General features: G+C 51.4%; 1 protein-coding gene across 8 annotated transcripts in view; it reads left to right on the top strand.

The window, feature by feature from the left end:
* SLC25A37 (solute carrier family 25 member 37) overlaps positions 1–22777 on the top strand; it is a gene marked incomplete at its 5' end in the record, with an annotated part of 36433 nt that extends 13656 nt beyond the window's left edge. Inside the window, 4 exons of one of the 8 annotated variants that reach the window (XM_082729233.1) lie at positions 11429–11652; positions 17414–18255; positions 19646–19702; positions 21558–22777. In XM_082729233.1, coding sequence (XP_082585359.1) covers positions 18129–18255; positions 19646–19702; positions 21558–22078 — 705 coding nt within the window. In that variant the 3' untranslated portion in view covers positions 22079–22777. Of the gene's footprint in view, positions 1–11428; positions 11653–17413; positions 18256–19645; positions 19703–21557 lie in introns of those variants that run through there. The other 7 variants (XM_082729231.1, XM_082729235.1, XM_082729237.1 and 4 more) reach the window with 7 other exon arrangements.
* Positions 22778–23400: the final 623 nt, after the last annotated feature.

Here is a 23400-nt window from a genome sequence, read left to right as displayed (position 1 = left end):
AGTCCAGGAAGGATGGCGTCCAGTGAACTTTCTTCACAAATTACTGCGTATTTATAGTTGCACCTAGAGCTTTAAGAACGTCCGCTTCAGAAGTGACTTTTCCTCATAAAAGCAAGGTATTAGCAATAAGGAATATATTGACAAGTTGGTAGGAGGCCCAGCACCTTCTGTACTTCCAAAAGAATCTTTCGAGTGTTGGAAGGAAGCAGAGAAGTGCTGGTGCTGTTATCTGTCCTCTTGGGCGTGCACGTAGGGACAGTTTCAGGTGGAAGTGAGTTCCCGTTCTCCCTGGACTCAGCCCTGTTCCTCCACAGGCTTCTGAGGCCGGCGGCTGGTGCTCTGCCTGACCTTGGCTAAGGAGTCTCATTTTGAACTTCCCCCGAGTGTCTCTTTCAAGGGTCGTTTGTATTTTCTGATAATACAGGCATAAGAAAGTTTCTGAAATTCTCTTTCAGACCCTAAGAACCGAAAGTCACTGCAAAGCTGGACTTTTACCAGAAACTGCTTTAAATTGGAAACAGATTTCTGATTCCTGAGCAGTCAGTTTAAGGGACAGGGAGAACCTTCGTCAACCCAGAACTTGAGCATGGCGGTCAGGGAACAAACTAAAGAAAAGCAAGGCGAAAGCAGATCCTTTCTGAACATCTGCGCACGTAACGTTCGCATTTGCCTTTTACTTTATTTTATTTTATTGTTTTTTAGCAGTTGCCCTCGAGAGTGAATTGTAATTAGCTTTAGACGACCAGAGGCCCACCAACCGAGTGACTCTGAGAGAAGCACTTCACTTGTGCAAGTCTCAGTTTCTTCATCTGTAAAATGGCAAGAGTGAATCCAAACTAAATGATCTCTTTGCAAGTTTCCAGTTTTTAAATTTCCACCCTTTATTTCCATGGGGCATTATAACTTTGGGACATCTTCTTCTGACTTTGAATATATAGACTTAGAGGCACTTGTGTTTGGAGTGGGACACTGGAAGACCCCGGTCCTGGAATTTGTACCAGCGGGATAAGGAGCAGGGAGAGGAGTGGCTGCCCAAGTACCATTTGGGATCCCTGCATCCCAGAGGGCCTGCTAGTCCTAACTAGGCTACTGGAGATTAGAGTCTGTTTATTTCCTTCCAACCTCCAACTACAGTGCTTTAAGACGGCAGACCATTCATTCAGGCAATTCCAGAAATGCTGAATGGCCACAGCCCCACCCTGGAATCAAGGGGAGCTGTGTAGCAGATACTTCTGGAAGGCCCTGTTTATAACTCTGACTCCTTCCTACCGGGGACCTTTTACAAGTTCACTACCAGGAAGCTGAGTCATGGAGGGGTCAGCTGGCACGGCCAAGGTCAGGCAGCATTGCCAGCAGCACAGATGGGTTAGCCCAGAGGACCCGAGGGTTTTGGGGGGGCGTTGCTGGGAATGTCAGGGTGGGTGGAGCTCCTCCCTTGAGAGGCTTTCGGGGGTGTCCCCTCACAGTAACGGGAGCACCAGCTCTCCTCATGGCTTGCATTCCTGTCTAGATTTTACAGTGAGAAATGTGTCTTCTCCTGTGTGCTTTACCTCCTTCCTCCTCCTCTGTTCCCATGTCCAAGGCCGGAGGTCAGAACCGCACAGACTGAAGGGTGAACCAATCCTTGCTCCTGCCGTGGACTTCAGGGCTCACCGTGGGCTCAGCTCCCAGTGATACCCTTCTTGGGATGGCTGGCTCCTTCCCACCTGCCGCACTACCTATGCCCCAGGAAGCCCCTGCATCCTGAGGTCCACTTGCCTGACTCCCCAGGCTTCAGAGTCCCTTTCGGGACGCCCCCCCAACCCCCCATGGAAGTGAGGCTTCCTGCCTTGGCTCTCCTTGCACCATCCCCTTCCGCTTTGCTTCAGGGCGCTTAGACTCTGTCGTTTTATTACTTGTATGGTTTTTGGTTTACTCTTGCTGTCCTTACTAAGACGATGGATCCCCTTGAAGGCGAGGACTCGGCCACAGCACCCTCGTGGGCACACTGATGATGTTTGTGCAGTGGGGAGAAAAACCCCGTTGTCTGACCATGCGGGTCTCCTGCGCTCACTTCTGGAATCCCTTCAAATCCTTTAAAGCTCTTGTTTCCACCACAAGGGTTTTTAGTCAGCATCAAAGCTCACCCATGATTGTAGGCCCCCGCCATACCCTTGGGCATCCAGTAAAACTTCAACATGACTCCCCCAAAAGCTTATGAGACAATTTATACATGCAGACGTTTGCACGTGTAAGTAGATTCCAGAGCCTGAGAGGGGGATCTCTGGGACGTTTCCTTTGGTCTCACCCCCACACCCCCACCAGAGAGACCCTGAGAACATCAGGCATGCTGTTCCTGGTATTTCTGGTTTCTTTCTGTTAATGGCTGGTGTGCAAGGTGTGTGAAGAAAGCAGGGGAACGTCCCTTCCAGTTGTGACCTGCCTCCAGCGGCACATAAATCAGCCAGCGTTATGGAGATAATGGGATCTCAGCATTTTTGGGGAAATCTGGCTTCAGTAACACCTGGGAAATTTACCCCACACCCCTCCTCAGACCTCTAGCATGCACTGAGCCCCGGAGCCCAGCTCTGATTGGGGCTTCCATCCCTGGCTCCTCTGCTGTGTAGGAGGCCCCAGAAAAGTGCTGGGGGACACAGCTAGTGGGTAGCTTTTGGGGGAAGCAGGCAGCAAGGAGACAGCTGTTCGGCAAGGGGCCGTGCATGCGGGGTTTTAAGGACCTCCTTTGTGTATGCCTGTGGGTGGAATTTTGTGCACCTCCAAGACCTTGACTGCCGGTTATCTCGTCCGCCTTATAAAGCACGATGCTGGGGCACTGAGATCACCAATGCATGAGGCCATCTCCTCCTTCGTGTCCTCAGACTTTATTGGAAGACAGGCATGCAGACGCATCATCTGCTAATAATTACAAGTAGAGAAAGGAGCAAGAGCAGGCTGGCAACAGGGCTGCTCTGAAAAGCCTTTTCTTCCTGTGGATAATGGGCTCACGGTGGGGCGTGCAGTTAGACCGCCTGGCCTCTGAGAAGGGTGTGGAAGCCGCTGCTGCGGAGGCTGACAGGACCACACTTGACTCTAGAAGCGTTCGCAGGGCTTCAGAGGTGCCCGGCTCGCTGGGCCTGTCTGGGATGGATTCCAGCAGGGCCGTCCCTCACGGCGCTCCCTGGCACTGATGGCCGGTTACCCATGTCGTCACCCAGTCTGTCACATGCAAACACTCGGCTGGCTTTTGACAGCTCCCTCCGTGCCTGAGCAGCTGGGGTACTGATCCCTGGGATGATGTCTTTTTGGGGTGGCCCAGGCCAGCGAGCCCTGGACAGGGAAGCACGGCCTCATCGAGGCTGGTGGGACAGCCTCCGGGAAAGGGCGGAAATTCAAACAGCATCTTCGCCATTTCTGCCTCCTGGGGAACATTTGCCTGCTGTCCGAGGACTCCTGGGCTGACCTTCCGGGGCTTCCTTCCAAGAGTGGCCCTGGAGCCAGGAATACTGCTGTATCTAGGGGATCCTGCTGTGTTCGAGACCCCTGGTAACCTTCACCAAAAACAAACAAATAAAAAAACTGCTCTCTCTGCTGTTGGAGGAAGTCTAGGGAATTACCTGATTGTAACAAGATTTCAGATGAAAAGCCTGTGGAACGAGCTACGGATTAAATTTAGGATTTTAAAAGTGTGTGGGAAAATACACAGAAAATTTACCATCATGACTATTTTGTTTTTCTTTCTTCTCATTTTCCTTAAGTTTTTAAATTTTAATTCCAGGGTAGTTAACATATAGTGTGTGTTCGTTTCAGGTGAACAGGACCATGTTAACACTTTTAAAAAGATGTTATTTATTTTGAGAGAGGGGGGAAGAAAGAGAGAGGGAGAACACGAGGAGGAGTGAGAGAGAGAAACAGGCTCCCCGCTGAGCAGGGAGCCCCGGACCCTGGGATCATGACCTGAGCCTAACGGAGCTGCTTAACTGAGCCACCCAGGAGCCTCCCTCCCCCATCTTAACATGTTAGAGTGGGCAGTTCAGTAGTGCTGAGTACATTCACGTTGTGAAGCCACCCTCCAGAACTTCTTTGTCTTCTCAGAGTGAAACTGTCCCCATTAAACAACCACCCTCCCTTCCCCCACCTCCTGCAACCCCAGGGCTACCCCCATTCTGCTTTCAGCCCCTGAATTTGGCTATTCTAGGTGCCTCATGGCACACACATTTGTTTTTCAAAGGATTTTTTGCCGGTTTCACAGGTCTAGACTGTATGAGGCCAAAAAGGACTTCCTTAGTGACATAGTATTATATTAACTCCATTGATCCACTGGACAGATATTTGAAGTTGTAATAGATTGTGAACAAAACAATAGAAATCTTTTCTGGTATTTACCTCCCGGTGGAAAGCCATGTTGGTGCCTAGCTAGGCCGGCTGGCTTCGAGGTCCTCAGGGATTTGAAGGCAGAGCTGGCTTGGAGTCTGGGTCTTCTTACTCTTGGAACAGGCCTCTGTCTGTTCGGTCATACTCAGGTTTAAGTGCATATTTTGGGGGGATTACCGCTGTTTGGGGAAGTGAGACATGCTTGGTGGAAACATCCTGCAGCACTGTGTGGATTGATCCCCCAGAATCCGAGAGACCTGCGAGCCTGCCCACGCCCACGCCCGCGGTGAAAGCCCAGGTGCTGCAGGGTGACCGTGGAACACAGGAGAGGGGGCAGAACCCATAGAGGACTCCCCGTGCCCAGTGCTATAGCTCCTCTTTGGCCCCATCTGGCTATTTCTCTACAGTTCAGAGAGGAACCAGTTCTTGAGCACGGGGAGGGCCCTCTCCATGGTGGTGACCTCGAGGGAATGGGCTGCAGTCAGCAGTGTGAGGGAACCTTGGGACTTTAGCACTGGTGAAAGGTTTCCAGAACCGCCCTTGCCGCCGAGCAGCCAGGCCTGGCGAGCCAGCTTCCTGAGTGAGGCACTGTCATCTTGGACCCTCTGCGCCTGTGTAAACTGACACTGGTGATTTTCCCTCCACCTTTCAGCCTACCCAAGTTCCCTTTGTTACATAATCAGGATTAATGTAAGCAGCCAGGTCCATTCGTTTAGAAATTGAGAGCCAGGATCGGGGAATGCGGGAGTGGGGCCGGTGAGAGGGACAGAGGCCCTTGTGGGTGCTCTGGTTAAGTCCCCTGGCTTTTCGGGGCCTTAGTTTCTCTTCTTTGAGGAAACAGCAGAACTACAAGCTGCTCAGCCTGAGGGTGACTCAGGTAGTCTGGTCTCAGTGTGTGGTAATGGTTGGGGGCGGGGTGTTGCTCCCCACTGGGGCTGATCTCCTCCAGAGGGAATGAGTTTTATGAAGGGATTAGAGTAAAAGTTACATCTTCCTAGGAATTTGCAGTTTATCCAAAAAACAAACAAACAAACTCCCCCCCCATGCCAGACCCCAGGCAAAGGGCTTGTCATTCATTATTTCCTTTAATCCTCACAGAGCGGGGAGGAGGTAGGTGCTGTTATGATCCCCCATTCACAGATAAAAGAACAGGCTCAGAGAGATTGAATAACCTGCCAAAGGTGCAGAGGTCTGAGGCGGAAGCAGGGAGTGGTGCTGTTTCAATTTGGGCAGGGCCCTCCGGCCAGCAGTGCTGGCCCTTGTATCTGGAATCCAGTGGAAACAAGGAGGCCACCTCGCTTTTCCAGCCTCTTTCTGACCAGAGGGGGTGGGGGCTGGGTTTCATGCCTCTCCCTACCTTGTGAGGTTACAGGAATTGGGCCCCATGGCTGGCCACTTCCTTCTGGGATCTGGGGGTCTATTGCGTGTGTGGTTTACGGCCTATCCTACTCTGTAGTCTGGTGTTCAGCTCAGACACGCAGTGAGATCCTTTGTGCTGAACAGCCAGTCATCAGCAAGCAGGAGGGAAAGCCCCACACCTTCCGGCAAGATGAAGCTAGTTTTTTGCTGGTGGTTCTTACTAAGATTTCACAGCCATTTTATTAACATCGGCGGTGGTTTAGGGAACATGCTGGAGCCTTTACGAAAATAATGACACAGACAATAAGCATGTGTTGAGCACCTCGAGTACTGTGCCAGGTGACCCTGTGCTGAAAAGGTTCCTTGTGTCTTCGTGGCAAGGACACACGTGAGGGAGGGGTTTTCGCAGATGAGGGAACCACCATTCAGAGAAGTTGAGTAACTTCCCTCAAGCGCATACAGCTGCAAAGTAGAACAGGCCTTCAGCTGCGAGGTGGTTGAGGACAGGGGTCCTGATCACAGAGTCAGGCCTAGAGCCGAAGCCCAACATGTAATTTTCCGTTGAACATACATGCTTCAAACCCCGGGGACCTTCTGAGCTTCAGGCAGGTGGTGATTGAACAAGGTGTGTCTTGAGATTCCACAGCTGGGATTTTCAACAAAAGGCTGAAGGATGGACAGCAGGGCAGGGTCTGGGAGCTGGAGTGCTGACCAGTGCTGGCACCGTGGTGACCAGCCCTGGGAGCTTGGGCAGGTCACATACTAGTTCCTCATTAGAGAAGACAAAGTGGAGCTTTAGAGAAGACAAAGTTAGGGGGGCTCCATGGGTGGCAGAACTCAGAAGTCAAACAAGCCCATCGGGAGCCCCACCGTGCCGAGCCGTCATGGCAGAGCCACCAGGGCTGAAGGCGGGGACAGGGCCCAGAATGGTCGTATGGAGACTCGGTGCTCGGACTCTGTTCTGTACTCAGGTAGTCTTGGTGCCTTCGGAGTGGCGTCATGTGCTTTTAGGGTATTTCCGTGTGGATTCTTGCATTAAATGTGTTCTTTGATGTGGCGTGCCGATAGCTCAGCCAGTTTACCGACGTGCAGGGAGAAGAAAGCACTTCGGAGAGCAAGTATCTCTTCACTTCTGCCCCTGACATCTTGTCCTTACTCGTAGGTGGGGCATCTTATAAGCCAATGACATAGACAAGGCTACTGAGTCAGGGGAGGCCCTGGGCAGGCCAGGATCTCGAAGTGAATTAAATTCTTGCCCAAAAGCTGCCTGAACTTTGGAATATTCAGTCTTTGCCTTTGAATAGGGTAGAAGTGCCAGGCTTTCATCCATCAGCATGCCCCTCCTGCCCATGACCTGAGTGAGCAAATGGCTCGAGCTCCTTTGGAGGGGAGAGAATGGGTTCTTACTGAACGAGGCACGGTTACCCAGTTGCGCTTGGGGCCCATTGGCCAGGCTAATGGCCACCAGTGCGAAACAGTGAAGCTCTGTGACCTCCATGGGACAGGGCTCATGACTCTCTGCAAGTACCCAGCTTGCGGCCCGATGTTGGTAGGACTCTCAGGAGCTTTGTGGTCTCAACCAGTGGCGATTTTGGTGACTTGAACGTAGTCGGGGCTACTCCCTCTTTAAAAAGGTCGGGCACACACAGGGTAATCGCTTAGCTTGGTAGGAGAAGCAGAGGACCTCAGAGACAGGAAGGAAGTTGGAGATCACTTGTGATCCCTAACTGTCCACCCCCTGGTGAGAGTTTGGGGGGGCTTCCTCGTTCAGAGCATGGCTCTGGAGCCAGTCTGCCTGGCTTCCATTCTGCGTGTACTCTGTGCTCTGGGGAGCTAGTTCCTTAGCCGTTCTGTGCCTCAGTTTCCCTGTTTGTAAGACGGGGATCATTGTTTTCCCATATATATTTATAATTATTATTTATTTATAATTTTGTTGCCCAATTATAATTATTATTATAATTATTTTGTGAAAGCGGCCCTGGGGGCTCAGACAAACAAGCTGACTAGTGCTTTAGGGCACACAGTCCTTAATACTAGAAAGCAGGACCCTTGCTAGAGCCAGGCAAGGTGAGTAGGAGTGACTGGTGGTTCAGGCTTCTCCTCCAGCCCAGTGTTTTCTTCCACTCTGCCAGCTCCTGGTGGGGTCACCAATCCCACCCGTGCATTCCGAGTCCTGTTACCTGGCATCTTGGGAATTTTCCCACCTGTAGAGCAGCAATAATTTAATCCTTTGGGCCGACCACAAGCTGGATGTTCTAAGTATGTCTTGGGTACATTGGGTCTGAGCCAGCCACGGATTCTTTCATCCCTACCTCCGTTGGCTGGAGAATCTTCCAGAGAAGGGGAGGAGTGACCAGGCTTAGCTCCTAGGATAAAGGAAAGTGGGAATGTGCTTTGAGCCATAGCAGGGCGGTGAGCTGCTACCCGTGGGTATGGGTTGGTGGCACAGTGGCCTTGGTTGTGGCCACGGCTTTGGAGAGAGCAGAATGTGGCCAGCCTGTAACCAGACCCGGCAGGGAGGACTTCTGTGGCCTGGCCCTGATCCCTTCTCCAAGACGCTGGAGGTCCGCTCTGTGTTGCTTACATGTGGCTTCATAGCTCCCGTCACGGGCAGTACGTAACCATGGAAGACACTGGACTGTAAAGGAAATTCCAAATGCCTGAACGAGCTGGTCAGGGCCTCCCATCGTCCAGCCCCAACTTGCTTTTCTCTCAGCAAACATTGATTGATTATCTAATGCTCAGGCACTCTCCTGAGCCCAGGACTCCCTCTCCATCGCAGTTACCTCCGCATTTCCCCTGGAGCATACCCTTCAGCCATAGCTTCCTCTGGTTCCCAGACCCACCTGCACTTTCACATTCCCCCTGGGCAGAATCATTCACTTCCTCTCCCTGCCCTGTTGGGCTTTTTTTTTTTTCCAATCAAGGTAAACCATTGCACAGAGTCAAGAAATCACCTCAGGTGAAGGGATCGTAAAGAGAGCTCCATTTCTTAGCAATTGCAGTACTGTTCCCTTTTCGACCTGGGGCCTGACTCCCCACGCTGTGACCTATTCCCAGGACAAGTCTGGGGCCATGGCTTCTTCCCTGGGAGGCTGAGACACTTGGTTTTGGCTGTCTTGGTGGGATTTGTATTTTCTACTGAATACTTGGGCATTTTATCCTTAGAAACAGCAGTGCCCTGAAGGACATCCCTAATGGGCCCTGGAGGTTTTGGGACACCGTTTGGAGAGTAAGAGTGAGAGATGGTGCGGAAGCTTCGCAGGCCCGGCCCCATACTTTAGAGTGTTGGAGCGTGGCTGGTCTGTTCACATGAAAATCAGGCTGCCTGTGGGACGTGAATGGAAAGAGAGTGGCCTTGCTGGTTTGCTCTCGTGTGTGTGAGCGCACTGCCTCCCACCCTCCCCTGAGCACCCGGGTGACCGTGGACGGAGGGAAGTCCAGTCCTTCTGATAGGTGAGGCAGGGAAATGGGCACAGACATGATTTAGCCGGAGGCGTGTTCCCACCAACTCTCATCTCTCTGTTTTGCTTTGGCGCAGCTCCTCTCACTGATGGTACAGTGAACCGGCCCTCCTGCCCTGCACTGAAACAGTGGTTCTCACGAGGGCCTTTCAGAATGTGTGTGCCAGGAACTCTCCACTCACTACTCCGCCACATGCTTCATTTCCCTACCTCGTGCCGTCCTTGATTGGGGGGGTGCGGGGAGGCCAGGACTTCTTTTAAGGAGTCCTTTTTCTCTTGCTGGTTCTTAAACTTTAAGAGGATCAAGTTTTCCTTTTGATTAAAAAAGAAAGATAAAGACATAAAGCTAGGTCTATACTTTTGCCAACTTGGGAGATTTAAGAAAACGGGATCGGGAATTTTGAACTTGGGAATAAACTTCGATGTGCCTCTGCTTGCCGTTAACAGTGTGGTTCTCCTTAAAGCATTTCCTGCAGTGCTCTGTTCCTGGTTAATATTGCCGGGGGGAGGGGGGCGGGGGGGGTGCTGCCGGGCTGTATCCTCATGATTTTGGTGATTTCAGCAAATGTTTTCAGCGGCCAGGGGTGACCGTCCATCTTCCCTATCATACATAGTAAGGACAAGGTTGCAGGCTGGGACGCACATTCTGAGTTGGAGTGCTGGCAGTCCTCGATTCAGGAGAGTTGAACGTGGTTCTCCTTGATGCGGTTTGGGTTTCTTCTCTGCTGTGCTGTGTGCCTCCTAAGGATTGTGGAAGGCGAGGATAGTACTTTCTAAACCCCTCGTGAGGTCTGCAGCTTCATTCCTGAAGACAGTTCTTTCCTCACAAAGCCCTGTGCCAAAATGCTTCTCTTCCCCGGCTGCCTACAGGGGTCTGTGCGCCCGTGTCTCTGCCAGCAAGCCCTGCGTGGGAACAGGCTCCTTGGCCTGACGCTGTCTGTGCTGCGTGGTGGCAGGTGAGAGCTGGAGTGTCACCAGCAGACCCCAGCACTGGGGACACAGAGGGCCGTGGATGGGCTGTGAATGTAAGCAGAAGAGCTTCGGGCCATGGGGCTGAAGGGTGAGGCTGTGTGCCGGTGGGTGGCTGGCCATGGCCTTAGAAAATAGGGAGGGGGCTGGGGTTGGGACCTGCAGTCTGGTTTAGGCTGTGGTTCCATTTACTGACCGTCAGCGTCTCTATTCCAGTTGGCAGATGGAATAGAATTAAACGTACGGATTTGATTGCTAATTCTGCAGCGGACGCTGGGCAGCAGACACCGATAGGATACAGTATTTTCCCAGCACTCTGCGGGTGCCTGAACTGAATTTCCTTGCTCTGGGAGAGACTTCTGGGTAGCCTTTTGGGGTCCGCTCAGTGGGTGGGCATTGTGCCCACCTGTTGTGCTGGGATGTTTGTCCACACCATGACCCGGGAGCCCTGCACACACTCATTGTTGCCCTGCCCCGTATTGCACCTTCCTCAAAGGCGAGCTTGGCAAAATGCTTTCGAGTGGACGAATCGGTACATTTCACTTTATCTTCTCCTGTCTGTAAAGTGCATGTATTTTTGACACGGGAAGAATTTGGTTTTTTCTTTACTTGTTTATTTTTAAAGTAAGATCGGTGCCCAACGTGGGGCTTGAACTCACGACCCTGAGATCAGGAGTCACATACTCTGCCAGCGGAGCCAGCCACTTGTTCTTTGGTTATGAGAAATACTGAGAAAGGAGGATGGGGGATCCGGGTCGGGTGGGAGGCCAGCGGCCCCGTGATGCTGCAGGTCCTCAGGCTGGGCAGGACATGCAGGGAGGTCAGAGGTCTCCCCGCCAGGCTCCGCTGGCTCCCTTTGCTTTTCTTGCGGGGCACCCCAGTTTTCTGTCTGAAAAGAGAGGCGCCAGCTCCGAGCTCCGTGTGCCCTCCGCGCAGGGCCCCTGCCGCTCCTGTCATTCGATCCTGCAAGCTCACCGGAGGCAGTGCAGGCATTTTCCACTCTCGGGCCACCCTCCTCCCCTCGAGAGGGGAACCACACAACGAGGTGGGCTCATCCGGATTTGTCTTCTTAGGGGCACGTTTGCACCAAGGGGCTTACCCCTCACTCCCTTCCAGCCTTGCTGAGAGCTTAGGGAGCCTGTTTAGTGCAAATAAAGCGTTTGTATCACGGGCCTGGAGCCCTCCTGTAGAACTGCCCTTCTGGAGCTGGAGGAGATTTGCTCAGTCACACAGTGAGTGGCAGAACCAGGCCCGAGACCCAGGTCTCTCAATTTCCGCTCCAGAGTGCTTGGGTAACCGCCCAGAGGCTCATGCTGGTCCTTGGCCTTGCTGCTTCTCGGACTTGTCTTCCAGGCTCCTCTTGCCTGCTGCTCCGGGCCTGGGCTGCCCCGGGTTGGGGGGCCGGGGTCCTCCTGACGCCCGGAGCGGCTCTCTGGGCTTCCTGCTTTCTCAAAGTGTGTCCTGCGAGGTGGATCCGTGAGACCGGGTTTCTGTTGCCCCAAACAAACAGGTAACAAGTGCCTTGTTAACCAGAATTCTCGCCTGCTCTTCTGAAGGACTTCCCAGAGCCTTTAATATGCTAATGGACATTCCAGATTTCCAAGAGTGGAGCATTAAAAGGCGAAGAATGGGAATTTATTATAAAGAAAAGGTGGGCAGGCCTTTTCTAGGCCTGAGCAGGAACTGAAACCCAGGACAGGAAAGGTGGTTTGTGAAATTCTTCATCTCTGTCTTTTTGGTTTGTTTTGGTTGTGCTTTTTAATCTCTGCCCTTTCTCTATGTCTTTTTCCTTCTGTCTACCCTCACACCAGCGCTTTTTTCAAAAAAAACATCGTGGTAAAAATATACGAACGTCGAACTCGACATCCTAACCGTGTTTAGGCTCTGTGGTCCCAAGCACATGTATAGCACTGTTCATCTTGCAAAAGCGAAACTCCCCGTGCAGGGAGAGCAACCCCATTCCCCTCCCCCAGCCCCTGGCAACCACCATTCTGCTTTCTGTTTCTATGGGTTTTTGGGTGACTCCAGTACCTCATGTTACGCGGAATCAAACTGTGTGTGTGTGTGTGTGTGAGAGAGAGAGAGAGAGAGAGAGAGAATGAGAGCGAGCCCAGCTTATTTCACTCTGCGTCATGGCCTCCAGGTTCCCCCGAGCTGTAGCCTGTGCCAGAGTGTCATTCCTTTCTCAGGCCAAAGAATATTCCATAGTCTCTATGGATCCCTTTTTGTTTATTCATTCATCCAGCCAGGGACAGGCCCCTTGGGTGGTTTCCACTCAACCCCAGCTTCTTCTCTGGTCCACAGGTCACTAAGAAATGCCTGGCCCTGAGTTGCACCTTTTACAAGTAGAGTCACTGAAAAAGAAAAAAGAGGTTAAACTGGAGGGGGGGGTGTCTCTCCGCTGTGGCCACTGTGTGACCCCCTCATCTTCTCTCAACCTGTCCCACGACCATGCTCACAGATTGGCCTCTCCTCTCTTCCCTCCGAGCTCCTTTGAAGCACATGGACAGTCTGTCCTTCTCCCCTATCTCCCACGTTCCTTGTTACTTACTTCTTCAGTGACTCTCCCTTCTGCATCCTGGTGCCCGATCGAGGGTGGGAGCTCCCTGTGGGCAGGTTGGGAAATGAAGATCTTACCAGAGAGGATCTGGCCCCGAACTTGGCCACGGTGGGCCCAAAGGGGCCTTGACTGAGTCCTCCTCTGTGCTCAGGGGCCGCTGGCCTATGTCCCAAGCCTGTGTCATTAAATGTAGCCTCCCTTGAGTAGACCCCGGGACAGAGAGATACCCAGTTGTCCTTTTCTTGGCCACAGGGGGTGGCGCATTTTTTTTTAAAGATTTTATTTATTTATTAGAGAGACAGAGATCACAATTAGGCAGAGAGGCAGGCAGAGAGAGAGGAAGGGAAACAGGCTCCCCACTGAGCAGAGAGCCCAGTGCGGGGCTCGATCCCAGGACCCTGAGATCATGACCTGAGCCGAAGGCAGAGGCTTAACCCACTGAGCCACCCAGGTGCTCCGGGGTGGCGCATTTTTGTTCAGTAAAATTTACTCCAGCTGTCTCACCCCTAATTTAAAAAGAAAGCGGTGAGGGGCTCCTGGGTGGCTCAGTCGTTAAGATCATGATCTTAGGGTCCTGGGATAGAGCCCCACATTGGTCTCCCTGATCCTTGGGAGGCATGCTTACCCCTCTCCCACTCCCTCTGCTTGTGTTCCCTCTGTCACTGTGTCTCTCCCTGTCAAATAAATTTTAAAAACTTCAAAAATAAAAAAAATTTAAAAATAAAAAGAAAGAGGTGAGAATCAATCCCAGCTTTCCCTTGTAAGTCTGAGGGCTGGCCAGTGTGAACAGCTTTGTCAAGGAAAGGGTGGGTAGGTAGGCCATCATTGCCTCCCAGTTCGAGTCAGGCCTTTCTCACGGTGACCTCAATCCCCAATGCTGCCAGCTCTCTGGGAGCTTGCTGGGGTAATTATTCCACAACCCAACATTGAGGAACCCACTCTAGGTCCTAGCGCTGGAATTCAGACCAACAGGGTCAGAACGGCCTGCTCTGAAGCTTCCTGCCTCTGCCCCCTTCTGTATTCACTGCCTCCCCAACCACCCACTGTCACTTAACCCAGGTGCCCCCCCCCCACTCCTGCCAAGTGTGGATGCAGAATGTTATTTGAAAGTGCTAGGGCAGGGCGCCTCAGTGGGTTAAAGCCTCTGCTTTCGGCTCAGGTCAGGATCCCAGGGTCCTGGGATCGAGCCCCACATCGGGCTCTCTGCTCAGCGGGGAGCCTGCTTCCTCCTCTCTCTCTGCCTGCCTCTCTGCTTACTTGTGATTTCTGTCAAATAAAATCTTAAAAAAAGAAAAGAAAAGAAAAGAAAGTGCTAGGGCTAGAGGGCCCCCTGTTTTTAGGGGTTCTCCAAAGGGAGTGATGATCAGAATCATCTGGGGAATTAAAAAAAAAAATTTAGAATCAACATGTGTTGGAGTGGTGCCCGGAGGGACATGTTTAAGCATTTCCCTGTGATTCTGGTAATCAGCCACTGTTCCAGCCCTTTCCTTCGTTTTCCTAGTGAGGACACTGAGGACCAGAGAGATGAGATACCATGGCCAAGGCCACTGGCCCTGTAGGTGCCGGGGTCAGGTCAGAAACCAGCGTCTCCGCTCCTCATTCCGCGTCCCAAGTGTCTTCTCACACTGCTTGTAAGGGGCTCCTTTGTTTCCCCCCGGGACCCAAGGGAGGCCTTCGCCACAGGCCGGTCTTGCTGCCAGAGGCCAGAAACTAGGGCCGTGGGGGTGGAGAAGGCAGCCAGCTAGCTTCTGTGTCCATCCCGGGGGGCCTGTCCCCTGGGCACAGGACTGGCAGAAGCCAACCCCAGGGACAGGCTGCCTCAGCCCTGTGTGTAGCTCAGCGGATCACTGCTGGGCTTGAGCAATGCAGCAAGATGGGGACTTTTTTTTAATCAATAGGGAATGGGTGGTGGGAGGAACGGGTAAGTCCAGGAAAGCTACTCCTATTTTAGGGAGGAGTGAAATAAGAGCTCTAGTACCCCCTCACCCCTGTTGGTACCCTAAGTCGCACACATTTGTTTGTCCATCCATTCGTTGGACAGACATTTATTGACCCCCTGGTGTGAGTTAGATGGTGTAATAAGCGTGGTAGATACATTATAAATAAGACAGTCCCTGCCCCCCCCCAGACCCCCAAGATGCTTAGACCTCTGCAGGGCTAGATAACTAGAACCACATCCTTTATTGTCATTAACATGTAACGTGTGACGATGGTCACAGAGATTTAATTATCTCAACCATTCTGTCACAGGAGACGATGAAGTGGGGAGGGGGGGGTCACTGTCTAGCCCAGGGGCACAATGGAAGTGATGGGATCTGGATTCCATCCCTGGTCCCTCTGCCCCCTCCTGCCTGGTGCTCCTGCTTTTCGTCAGGGGCAATTAAGGGGAAAAGCCCTGTGAGGCTGGGGGGTAGGGGGACTATGGAGCTTTCTTTGCTGTAAAATGTGAGCGGATTTCAAGTGTCTTTGAGGATTTAGTGCCCTGGGTAGTCTCAGCCGTCCTGAGGCTGTGCTTGTGGACACTTTGTGCTCCCGTTCTTGGTTCGCCCCTGCCAGGAGCACCCACAGAGCAAAGTCAGGCCCCTCTAGGTTGACAGATTCCCACCTTCTCCTTCCCTTGCTCTGGTTTGCTTATAATGTGTCCCCCATTATGAAACCATCTCAAATACTTTTGGAATCATGTTAGAGTAGAAAACAGTTCAACAGAAAGTTACAGGGATACACTGACCCCATCCATTCCCACGCTGCACTCCCCACAAGTGGGCCCAGGTATGAGGCAGCTGCCAAGGGCTGGGCAGGGGGCATTTTCACCAGAAAACAAGGGGTAAAGTGCTGAGTTGTTTTGTTGTGGTTTTTTTTTTTTTTTTTTTTTTTTTTGAGAGAGAGAGAGAGAGAGGGGCGGGGGGAGGGGCAGAGGGAGAGGGAGCAGCGGGCCCCACTCCAAGCACAGGACCCATGTGGGGCTCTATCTTAGGACCCTGAGCCGAAACCAAGAGTCAGACACTTAACCATCTGAGCCACCCAGGCGCCGCAAGTGATGAGTTCTTTAATGAAGCTAAATTTAATTTAAAGAACAGTTTTTATGCCCTTTCTTGGCAAAATGACAAGTTGCCAATGATGTGCCCATTTTCTCTGTGGTTTTTACTAGCCGGTGACTTCTGAAAATGACCATTAATTTTAAAAATTTATTTTTTAGAACTCAAGTATAGTTAACATGGAGTGTTCTATTTGTTTGGAGAGTACAATATAGTGATTCAGCACTTCCATACATCACCCAGTGCCCATCACAATAAGTGGGCTCTTAATCCCTGTCACCGAGTTCCCCCATCCCCCACCCCCTCCCCTCTGGCAAACACCAGTTCGCTCTCTGTAGTTAAGAGGCTGTCCTTTTGTTTGTCTCTTTTTTCCTTTGTTTTTTTTTTTTTTCTTTGTTTCTGAAATTCCACATATGAGTGTTAATTTAGATCATTGGTTTTCACGCTGTTCCTGTGTTCCTGTTCCACGGAGCCCCAGAGTTGCTGGGTTGCTGGGGGGACAGGAAGTGAAGAGAGCCCAACCCCGCCCCCTTCTCAATTAGAGAAATTCATCTTCCATTTTACATATTAGCTTTGAGTATGATTCTGTTTTGGTGGTAAAAGGATATCCCTGCTCACGGTCGGAGACCCTCTCCTCTAGACTGTGTGTTGAGGGGAGTGGAGGTAGGCATGATGTTGCAGGATTGGGCTTGGGTGGGTCTTTCATGGGGTAGATATTATCTCCTGGACCAATCAGGGTTCTCCAGCGACACCAAACCAGGAGACAGAGAGAGACAGAAAGAGTTAATCTGTTTCACTCAGTCTAATTTAATGATTTAAGTGTTAATCTCCTCTATGAAAATACCTCCATAGCAACATTTAGACTAGTGCTTGGCTGTAGTTGGAGCCATTGTGGGGACCATGGTCTTGCTACGTTGACACACAGATTAACTGTATACCCACTTAAGAGCCTCGGTCATCGGATAGGGCAACAGAGATGGGGAAAGCCGGGCTTCTGCCTCAAGGAGACAAGGGTGCACACAGGAGATTAAGAACAGGACTATTTATTTGTAAGTGCTAATTTCTAAAGACAAAATATAAAATGCATTTAGAGGAGCTGTGGGCTGAGGTCTGGAGGACCCCTGGGAGATTCCTGGTGGCGGCTGAACAGGCATGGAGGTCTTCGATGAGTGAGGACATAGACTTTAGGACCAGAGGGGCAACCACAGGATAAGAACACTCCCCATTGACTGGGCCTCTGAGTTCATGAAGGGTTTCACATACCGAGTTTCATGCGACGTTTGTGACCATCCTGTTTTTTTTAATGGGGGGAGGGTGGTGGTCCCATGGTCCAGAGAGGTTAAGGGATTCCTCAGGGGTCACACAGCTTGACGGTGATAGGGTCCATCTTCCTGTTTCATATCCTGCCCCCAACCTTCTTCCCTCCTGCCGGCCATAGGCCATAATGGAATCCTTGCGAACAAAGGTGCTTACTTGGTAGGGGGTGGGGGAAGGGCGGTGGGCGGCAGGGAGAGTACTCCAGGAAGGAGAGAATCAGTGTTTTCCTCACCGAGAAATCCCGTGAAAATGAAAATAGACAGTTGGCTCTCACTGTCTCCCTGGGTTGTGTGTGTGTGTTTATCCTCTTTACCATCCTTGTTAACTTTCACCTTTTTTATTTCCTTGCCTTCCCCCAGACACGAATGCAGAGTTTGAATCCAGATCCCAAAGCGCAGTACACGAGTGTCTACGGAGCCCTCAAGAAAATCATTCGGACTGAAGGCTTCTGGAGGCCCCTGCGAGGCCTCAACGTGATGATGCTGGGCGCAGGGCCGGCCCACGCCTTGTATTTTGCCTGCTATGAAAACATGAAAAGGACTTTAAATGCCGTTTTCCACCACCAAGGAAACAGCCACCTAGCCAACGGTATTTTGAAAGCGTTTGTCTGGAGTTAGAGAGCTCTCTCCTTCAACAGACCCTTCCCCAGGGTTCTCCTCCCTGTGACCCAGCAGCCTGACGCCTCATCTCCGCTGCGCTTGCTTACGAATAAAGAACTCTCGAGTCGTGTGTGCACACACACCCAAACACACGCGCACACACACGTGCACACACACATGCGCTTTTTCTCTTCCCCTCCTTCGCTTTCTAAAGCCTGGGGGAAGTCGGTGACAGAGGTGTTTCAGTTTACATTGTTGCGTGGGTTTTTTCATTTTTTTTTTTTTAAGACATTGAAAAGCAATTAATAATCAGATCTAGGAAAAAAAACAAAACCCTGAATAGAAACAAAACTTTACAATGCTGGATTCAAAAAAAAAATTATCTGGACAGCTTCTCTGAGACTATTTAAAAACTGGTTCAACAGGTCTCTGCAACGTCAAGATCTAACTAAGCTTTAAAAGGTCAAGAAGTTTTATGGCTGACAAAGGATTTGCTGCAGCACAGGCCATCTTTCCCACCTTAAGCCTCTGGGAAAATGGGGATTTCACCCCCATTCTCTTCTGTTGGTCTCGATTGCATCTGTCTGCGAGCAAGGGCTGGAGTAGTTTTCCTTTGTTGTTTTGAGGGGAAGTGGCGGGGAGGTGGCTTGGGTTGGGTGGCGGGCAGGCGGGCGGGCGGGCGGTGGGCAGGTGAACGGCTCCTACGTCTGGCTCAGCGGGCTCAGCGGTGGCTCTTTCTTTGCCTTCTCCTGTGGGTTTTGCTTTTGATGGTTTTTGTGTCACATGGAATAAGGTGTCCTTACTTTAACAAAACTCATTTTTCAACACCGAAGACATAGAGTGACCGGCGGCAGCTTCCCCCCCACCCCCACCCCTTTCTTTTGTGCTACTAAGAGAGAACCCAAAAGCATTCCTTCCATCAGCAAACCTTGGCTGGTTTGCAGACATTTCTTCCGCTTAAAAAAAAAAAAAATGGGCCCCTGGTTGCATTTTTCAAGACAGTCCCTAAGGATCACACTCTGATGCTGTACCCCGAGTCCATGGCCTTGGGGTTTGCCTCTTGCTGAAACTGCCGTGTGTAATGGTTTAGTCCCTTGGTCACTGACGCCCTTGGAGGCGGTTGGATGGAACACAGTTCTGCCCAGTGCTGTTCCTACTTCGCTTATGCTCTGGTTGCATTTTGTTTGACCTTTCTGGTGGTAATCGTGATTGTGTGCAGAAGGGGAGGGAGGGGGCTTTATCCGCATTTCTGAAGCATTATCCTGGGTTGCTCATTCCTCCCAGCTTCTGGTGCTAATCTTACTTGCTGGGCAGTGTCACCTGCCCAGGGAGGGAAACCAAACCCTAAAACAAAATTCCAGGTCTGAATTAGCCTTTAGAAGTTCCTGGTTCTTGAGGCCAGGCCAGATGAGAGCCTCAGGATGGGGTCTGCCATCTCTGAGACAGGTCATTGATTTGCAAACCAACCCTGGAAATCTGCCCTATGCAGAGCTTCCTGACGTCTGCTTCTCCTGCCTGTGTTCTTGAAAATGCCTGGATTTCATTAAGGATATTTCTTTTTAAATTTCTTTTCTTTTTCTCCCCTTAGCTATATATATAATATCCTCCCCTTTGTTTGCCCCAGCTCCAGAGCAGAGTAAGTTGGTTTGTAGACAAAGGTAAAGGACAGGAGAGAATGGAAATCTGGACAGTTTTCCACTGGGAAAAGCCACGAAGTGTAGTCTCTGGGTATCCTCGGCCATCGGCAGGTCTAACCTTTCCCAGCATTGACTTCACATCCGCAGGATGAAAATGTGGCCAGTGGTGCCGTTTTCCCCCCAACAACTCAATCATCACCTTCCGTTTTGAAGAGTCCATGCTCACCTGGGAGCAGCTGGGCATAGATTTGGCTTCTCAGAAATCTCTGTGCAGGGCTCTGTCTGATTTTAAGTTCCAGGAACTTCCTCAGAACACCCGGTCGCAGAGGGTAATTTTCTGGAGTTTGTTTTGCAGGGATAGCTGGAAGTATGGCCACTCTGCTCCACGATGCGGTAATGAATCCAGCAGAAGGTAATGCTTCATGGTCCCCAGGAAATGGCAGGAGGGGATGGGCGAAGGGGCAGGAAAAATGGTGGTGGGGGGAGGCAGAAGGTCGGGGAAGGGGACTTCCGGCCCCCGGTCAGAATAAGCAGAATTCTTTACCATGTTAGCGAAGGCCTCGAAAAGGGGCTGAGCATTGGAGCTTATGGTGCTCCTGTTCTCTTGGACAGAGAGTGGGGCTGTGATCTCTGGGCCAGCAGCAGCGTCAGCGTCTCCTGGGACCATGTTAGGAATGCTAATTCAAGTCCCACCCCAGACCTGCTAAATTGGAGTCTCTGGGGGTAGAGACAGGGAGTCTGTCTTAACGAGCTCCCTTAGCTAGTCCTTGGCACTCCTGTAAAACCTGTGTGTGCGTGTACGTGTGTGTACAGGCACGTACACACACACACACACACATATGCACAGGCCCTTGTCATCTTTTATCAATCCTAGACAAATTTAGGGGGAAGCTATCAAAAGCCATTCACTAGGGCTTGGGTTCAATTGGCTTTTTTAAAAATCTGAAATTAGCATGGACCATCTTGAACATCCGCAGATACAGAGAGAGGAGGGTTAGGAATGCCTCACTCTACTCGTGCTTTAAACTTGGGCCATCTTGGCTTAGCTAGCTCCTCCCACATTATCTTTTTTAATTATTATTTGGAATTTGGGAAGCACTGGAAAACAGTTGTCAGCCATGCAGATGTGAGTCCTTAACCAACCCAGGTCTGCAAAGCAAGGAGCTCGGGACCCGGCCTGGTCCCGGGTGTCCGCCCAGCTGGGTTATTCTCGGTGTGACATGTAGGACCCTCTCAACATTTCTCCCCATCTGAAAAATGGTCCCTTGCCAGAAGGGAAAATCGGAGGTAAAATGTCAGCATTTCAAGTCTGGGGTTACAAGTTTGTCTGGTTTTGTCTTTTGCTGCGAACATTTCTTACTTGTGCTCAGCTGCCTCCCATTCCCTAGCAGGCAGGGGATCTGCTCTGACCTGCAGGGGTCTGATGGGCCAGACTGGGAGAGGTGGGCTTTGTGTTTGTGTGGAAGGCAGTGCATTCAGGAACCTGGTTGGTGACCAGTTAATTACCCCATGTCAAGCCGGCAAGAGTTTTGCTCTTTTTCAGAGAGAAACAAGTGAAGTTCAGCTCCCTCTCTTCTCTTTGACATATTGATTTAAAGACTTCATTTCTCTAAAGGCAAGCACACTGCATGTGTTCACTTGGCAGTGCGTGGGGGCTTCGAGGACTCAAGCCTGAGGCCCTCCCATTGCCTCATAGCCTTTGAACCCGCAGTTCTGCTTTTTAAGCCAGGGTCTTCATTGGAGTTTGTCCCTGAATTTAGGCTCACATAATTCCCGTATATCTTCTAAGAGTGCTGTGACATACAGAAGCTAACAGCCCTGTGTACCATCCCCATACAGGGAACAAAATGCGGGACCCACGCGCAGCTGGGAGAGCAAAGAGACCAGGGGAGGGGAGGGAGGGGCGGGAGGGCGGGATTGAGTTTGGCCGCAGGTGTGATGCTGAAAGCCTCCCAGATCTGGGGGATCAGATCCTCGAATCTAGTCTGCCTGGTTTGGGGATTCCCCACCACCACCTTATGTGGGCTGCAGGCAGGAGAAGCCGAGCACAGATCCTGGGGTCACCTCTGTAAACGGGAGAGCTTGAAGCGGGCTCAGGTTCCTCGGGCTGGGGCCACGCGCCTGCTTGTTCTCTGGGACCTGTGTTGCTAGTATGTCTAAATTTGCTTGTTTCTCTTTATGGCTTGGCCTCCCTGTTTTACTCCGACCCCGGGGTGGCGCCAAACCCAACCTACTACCCACCTGCCTGCCGGCGGCCCTGACCGCAGTGGTGAAGCAGCGCCTACAGATGTACGACTCGCCGCACCGGTCCGCCCTCCGCTGCGTCTGGACAGTTTGGAGGACCGAGGGCTTGGGGGCCTTCTACCGGAGCTACACCACGCAGCTGACCATGAACATTCCTTTCCAGTCCATCCACTTTATCACCTACGAGTTCCTGCAGGAGCAGGTCAACCCCCACCGGGGCTACAACCCACAGTCCCACATCATCTCGGGCGGGCTGGCCGGGGCCCTGGCCGCCGCCGCCACCACGCCCCTGGACGTCTGTAAGACCCTCCTCAACACTCAGGAGAACATGGCTCTCAACCTGGCCAACATCAGCGGCCGGCTGTCGGGCATGGCCAATGCCTTCAGGATGGTGTACCAGCTCAATGGCCTCCCTGGCTACTTCAAAGGCATGCAGGCCCGCATCATCTACCAGATGCCCTCCACTGCCATTTCCTGGTCCGTCTACGAGTTCTTCAAGTACTTTCTCACCAAGCACAAGCTGGAGAGTCGAACTCCATACTAAAGGAACAGGCGTGGGCAGTGATTCCAGAATCTTTTATTTGTCAAAGGCTTTGCCTGCCTGCTTCCATTCCCTTGTCCTCACACCAAGGTCATTTTGGGTGTTGGCAGGGTGGGCCCTCTGCTCCCTGACGCCTGAGAGAGCAGGGGGAGTGAGGGGGAGGCGATGGGACAGCCGCTTACCAGAAGGCCGTCCGCAGAGGTGGTAGGTGGGGAAAGACTTCGGATGGGGAACAAGGGGTGGCTTTTGCTCTCCCTCCCCTGACAGGAATGTAGCTTTTCCACCTCCCTGTAGCCGTTGCCTGCCCTAAGATCGCAGCTCACACGGGAGGGGAGAAAAATATGCAGCGACTGAAAACATTAAAGAAAAAAAGAGAATTCTGTATATAAAAGTTCTAGTACACAAACAGTACAAACTAGATGGATAATGTTTATCCTTTATTTTTCTATGTAGAAGTTTTTGGGGTGTGTGTGTGTGTGTGTGTGTGCGCACGCGCGTGTGCACGCGCGTGCATATAAATAAGTGGTACAGCTGGGAATATCAAGCTGTTTTAAAAAAAAAAAAAAAAGAGGGCTGATTTCTTCTGTTGGGTTAAGTGAAAAGGCACCAAAGTGATAAATTGCTGAATGTGGCCTAAAATTGTGTGGAGCCCCCAGATGGAAGTTTCACTTGAATGTAAAATAATAAAGTTTATATTTTGAATTTCTCTTTTCGTGGGCGGTGGGGAGGTATGTTGCAAACAAAATCAAAATAATGATATATTACTCTCAGCTACTTTTTTTTCTCCTTTTATTCAATTAATCACCTGCATGTGCCTTTTCCTCCTGTCTTTCCTGAAAATTCCAGGGCCAAAAATCCGGCCCTAGGGCATTTTCTCTTGCCGTAGGCACAGATGCTGTCCCACCTAATGGTGGCAGGATCGGTCACATTGGAGGACAGTGGCCCCCAGCAGGACTGGGAGGACTAGCCTCACTCCTGCTGACACTTCCGCGCTGTGAGTGGTGTGATGTCTGCCTCCCTGGGCCAGCACTTAGCTCTTGAAATGCCAAGGTTTTATGACTTGTTGGGCAGGCAGTTGGGATAAGGCCTCCCTAGGACTTATTTCTGCTTCGACCTTTAACTCTGGCACCCCAGCTGTTTTGTGTGTGTGTGTGTGTGTGTACTAAATCTGTTTCCCTGTGCGGTTTCAGGGATTTTTTTAAAAACAGCAAGTATGCCTCTGACATGTGTCCATCCCTCTGCCCACCATTAGTTTACAGGGCACGAAGCCTCTCACCTCGCAGGGACAGAGGCCAGGCCCTCTGACCAAGCCCAGCTGCTGAAGT

This window comes from Mustela nivalis (genome assembly GCF_964662115.1).
Source record: "Mustela nivalis genome assembly, chromosome: 4".
NCBI lineage: Eukaryota > Metazoa > Chordata > Mammalia > Carnivora > Mustelidae > Mustela > Mustela nivalis.
The sequence above is the reverse complement of the archived record's forward strand: the minus strand, read 5'-3'. Positions and strand labels throughout refer to the sequence as shown.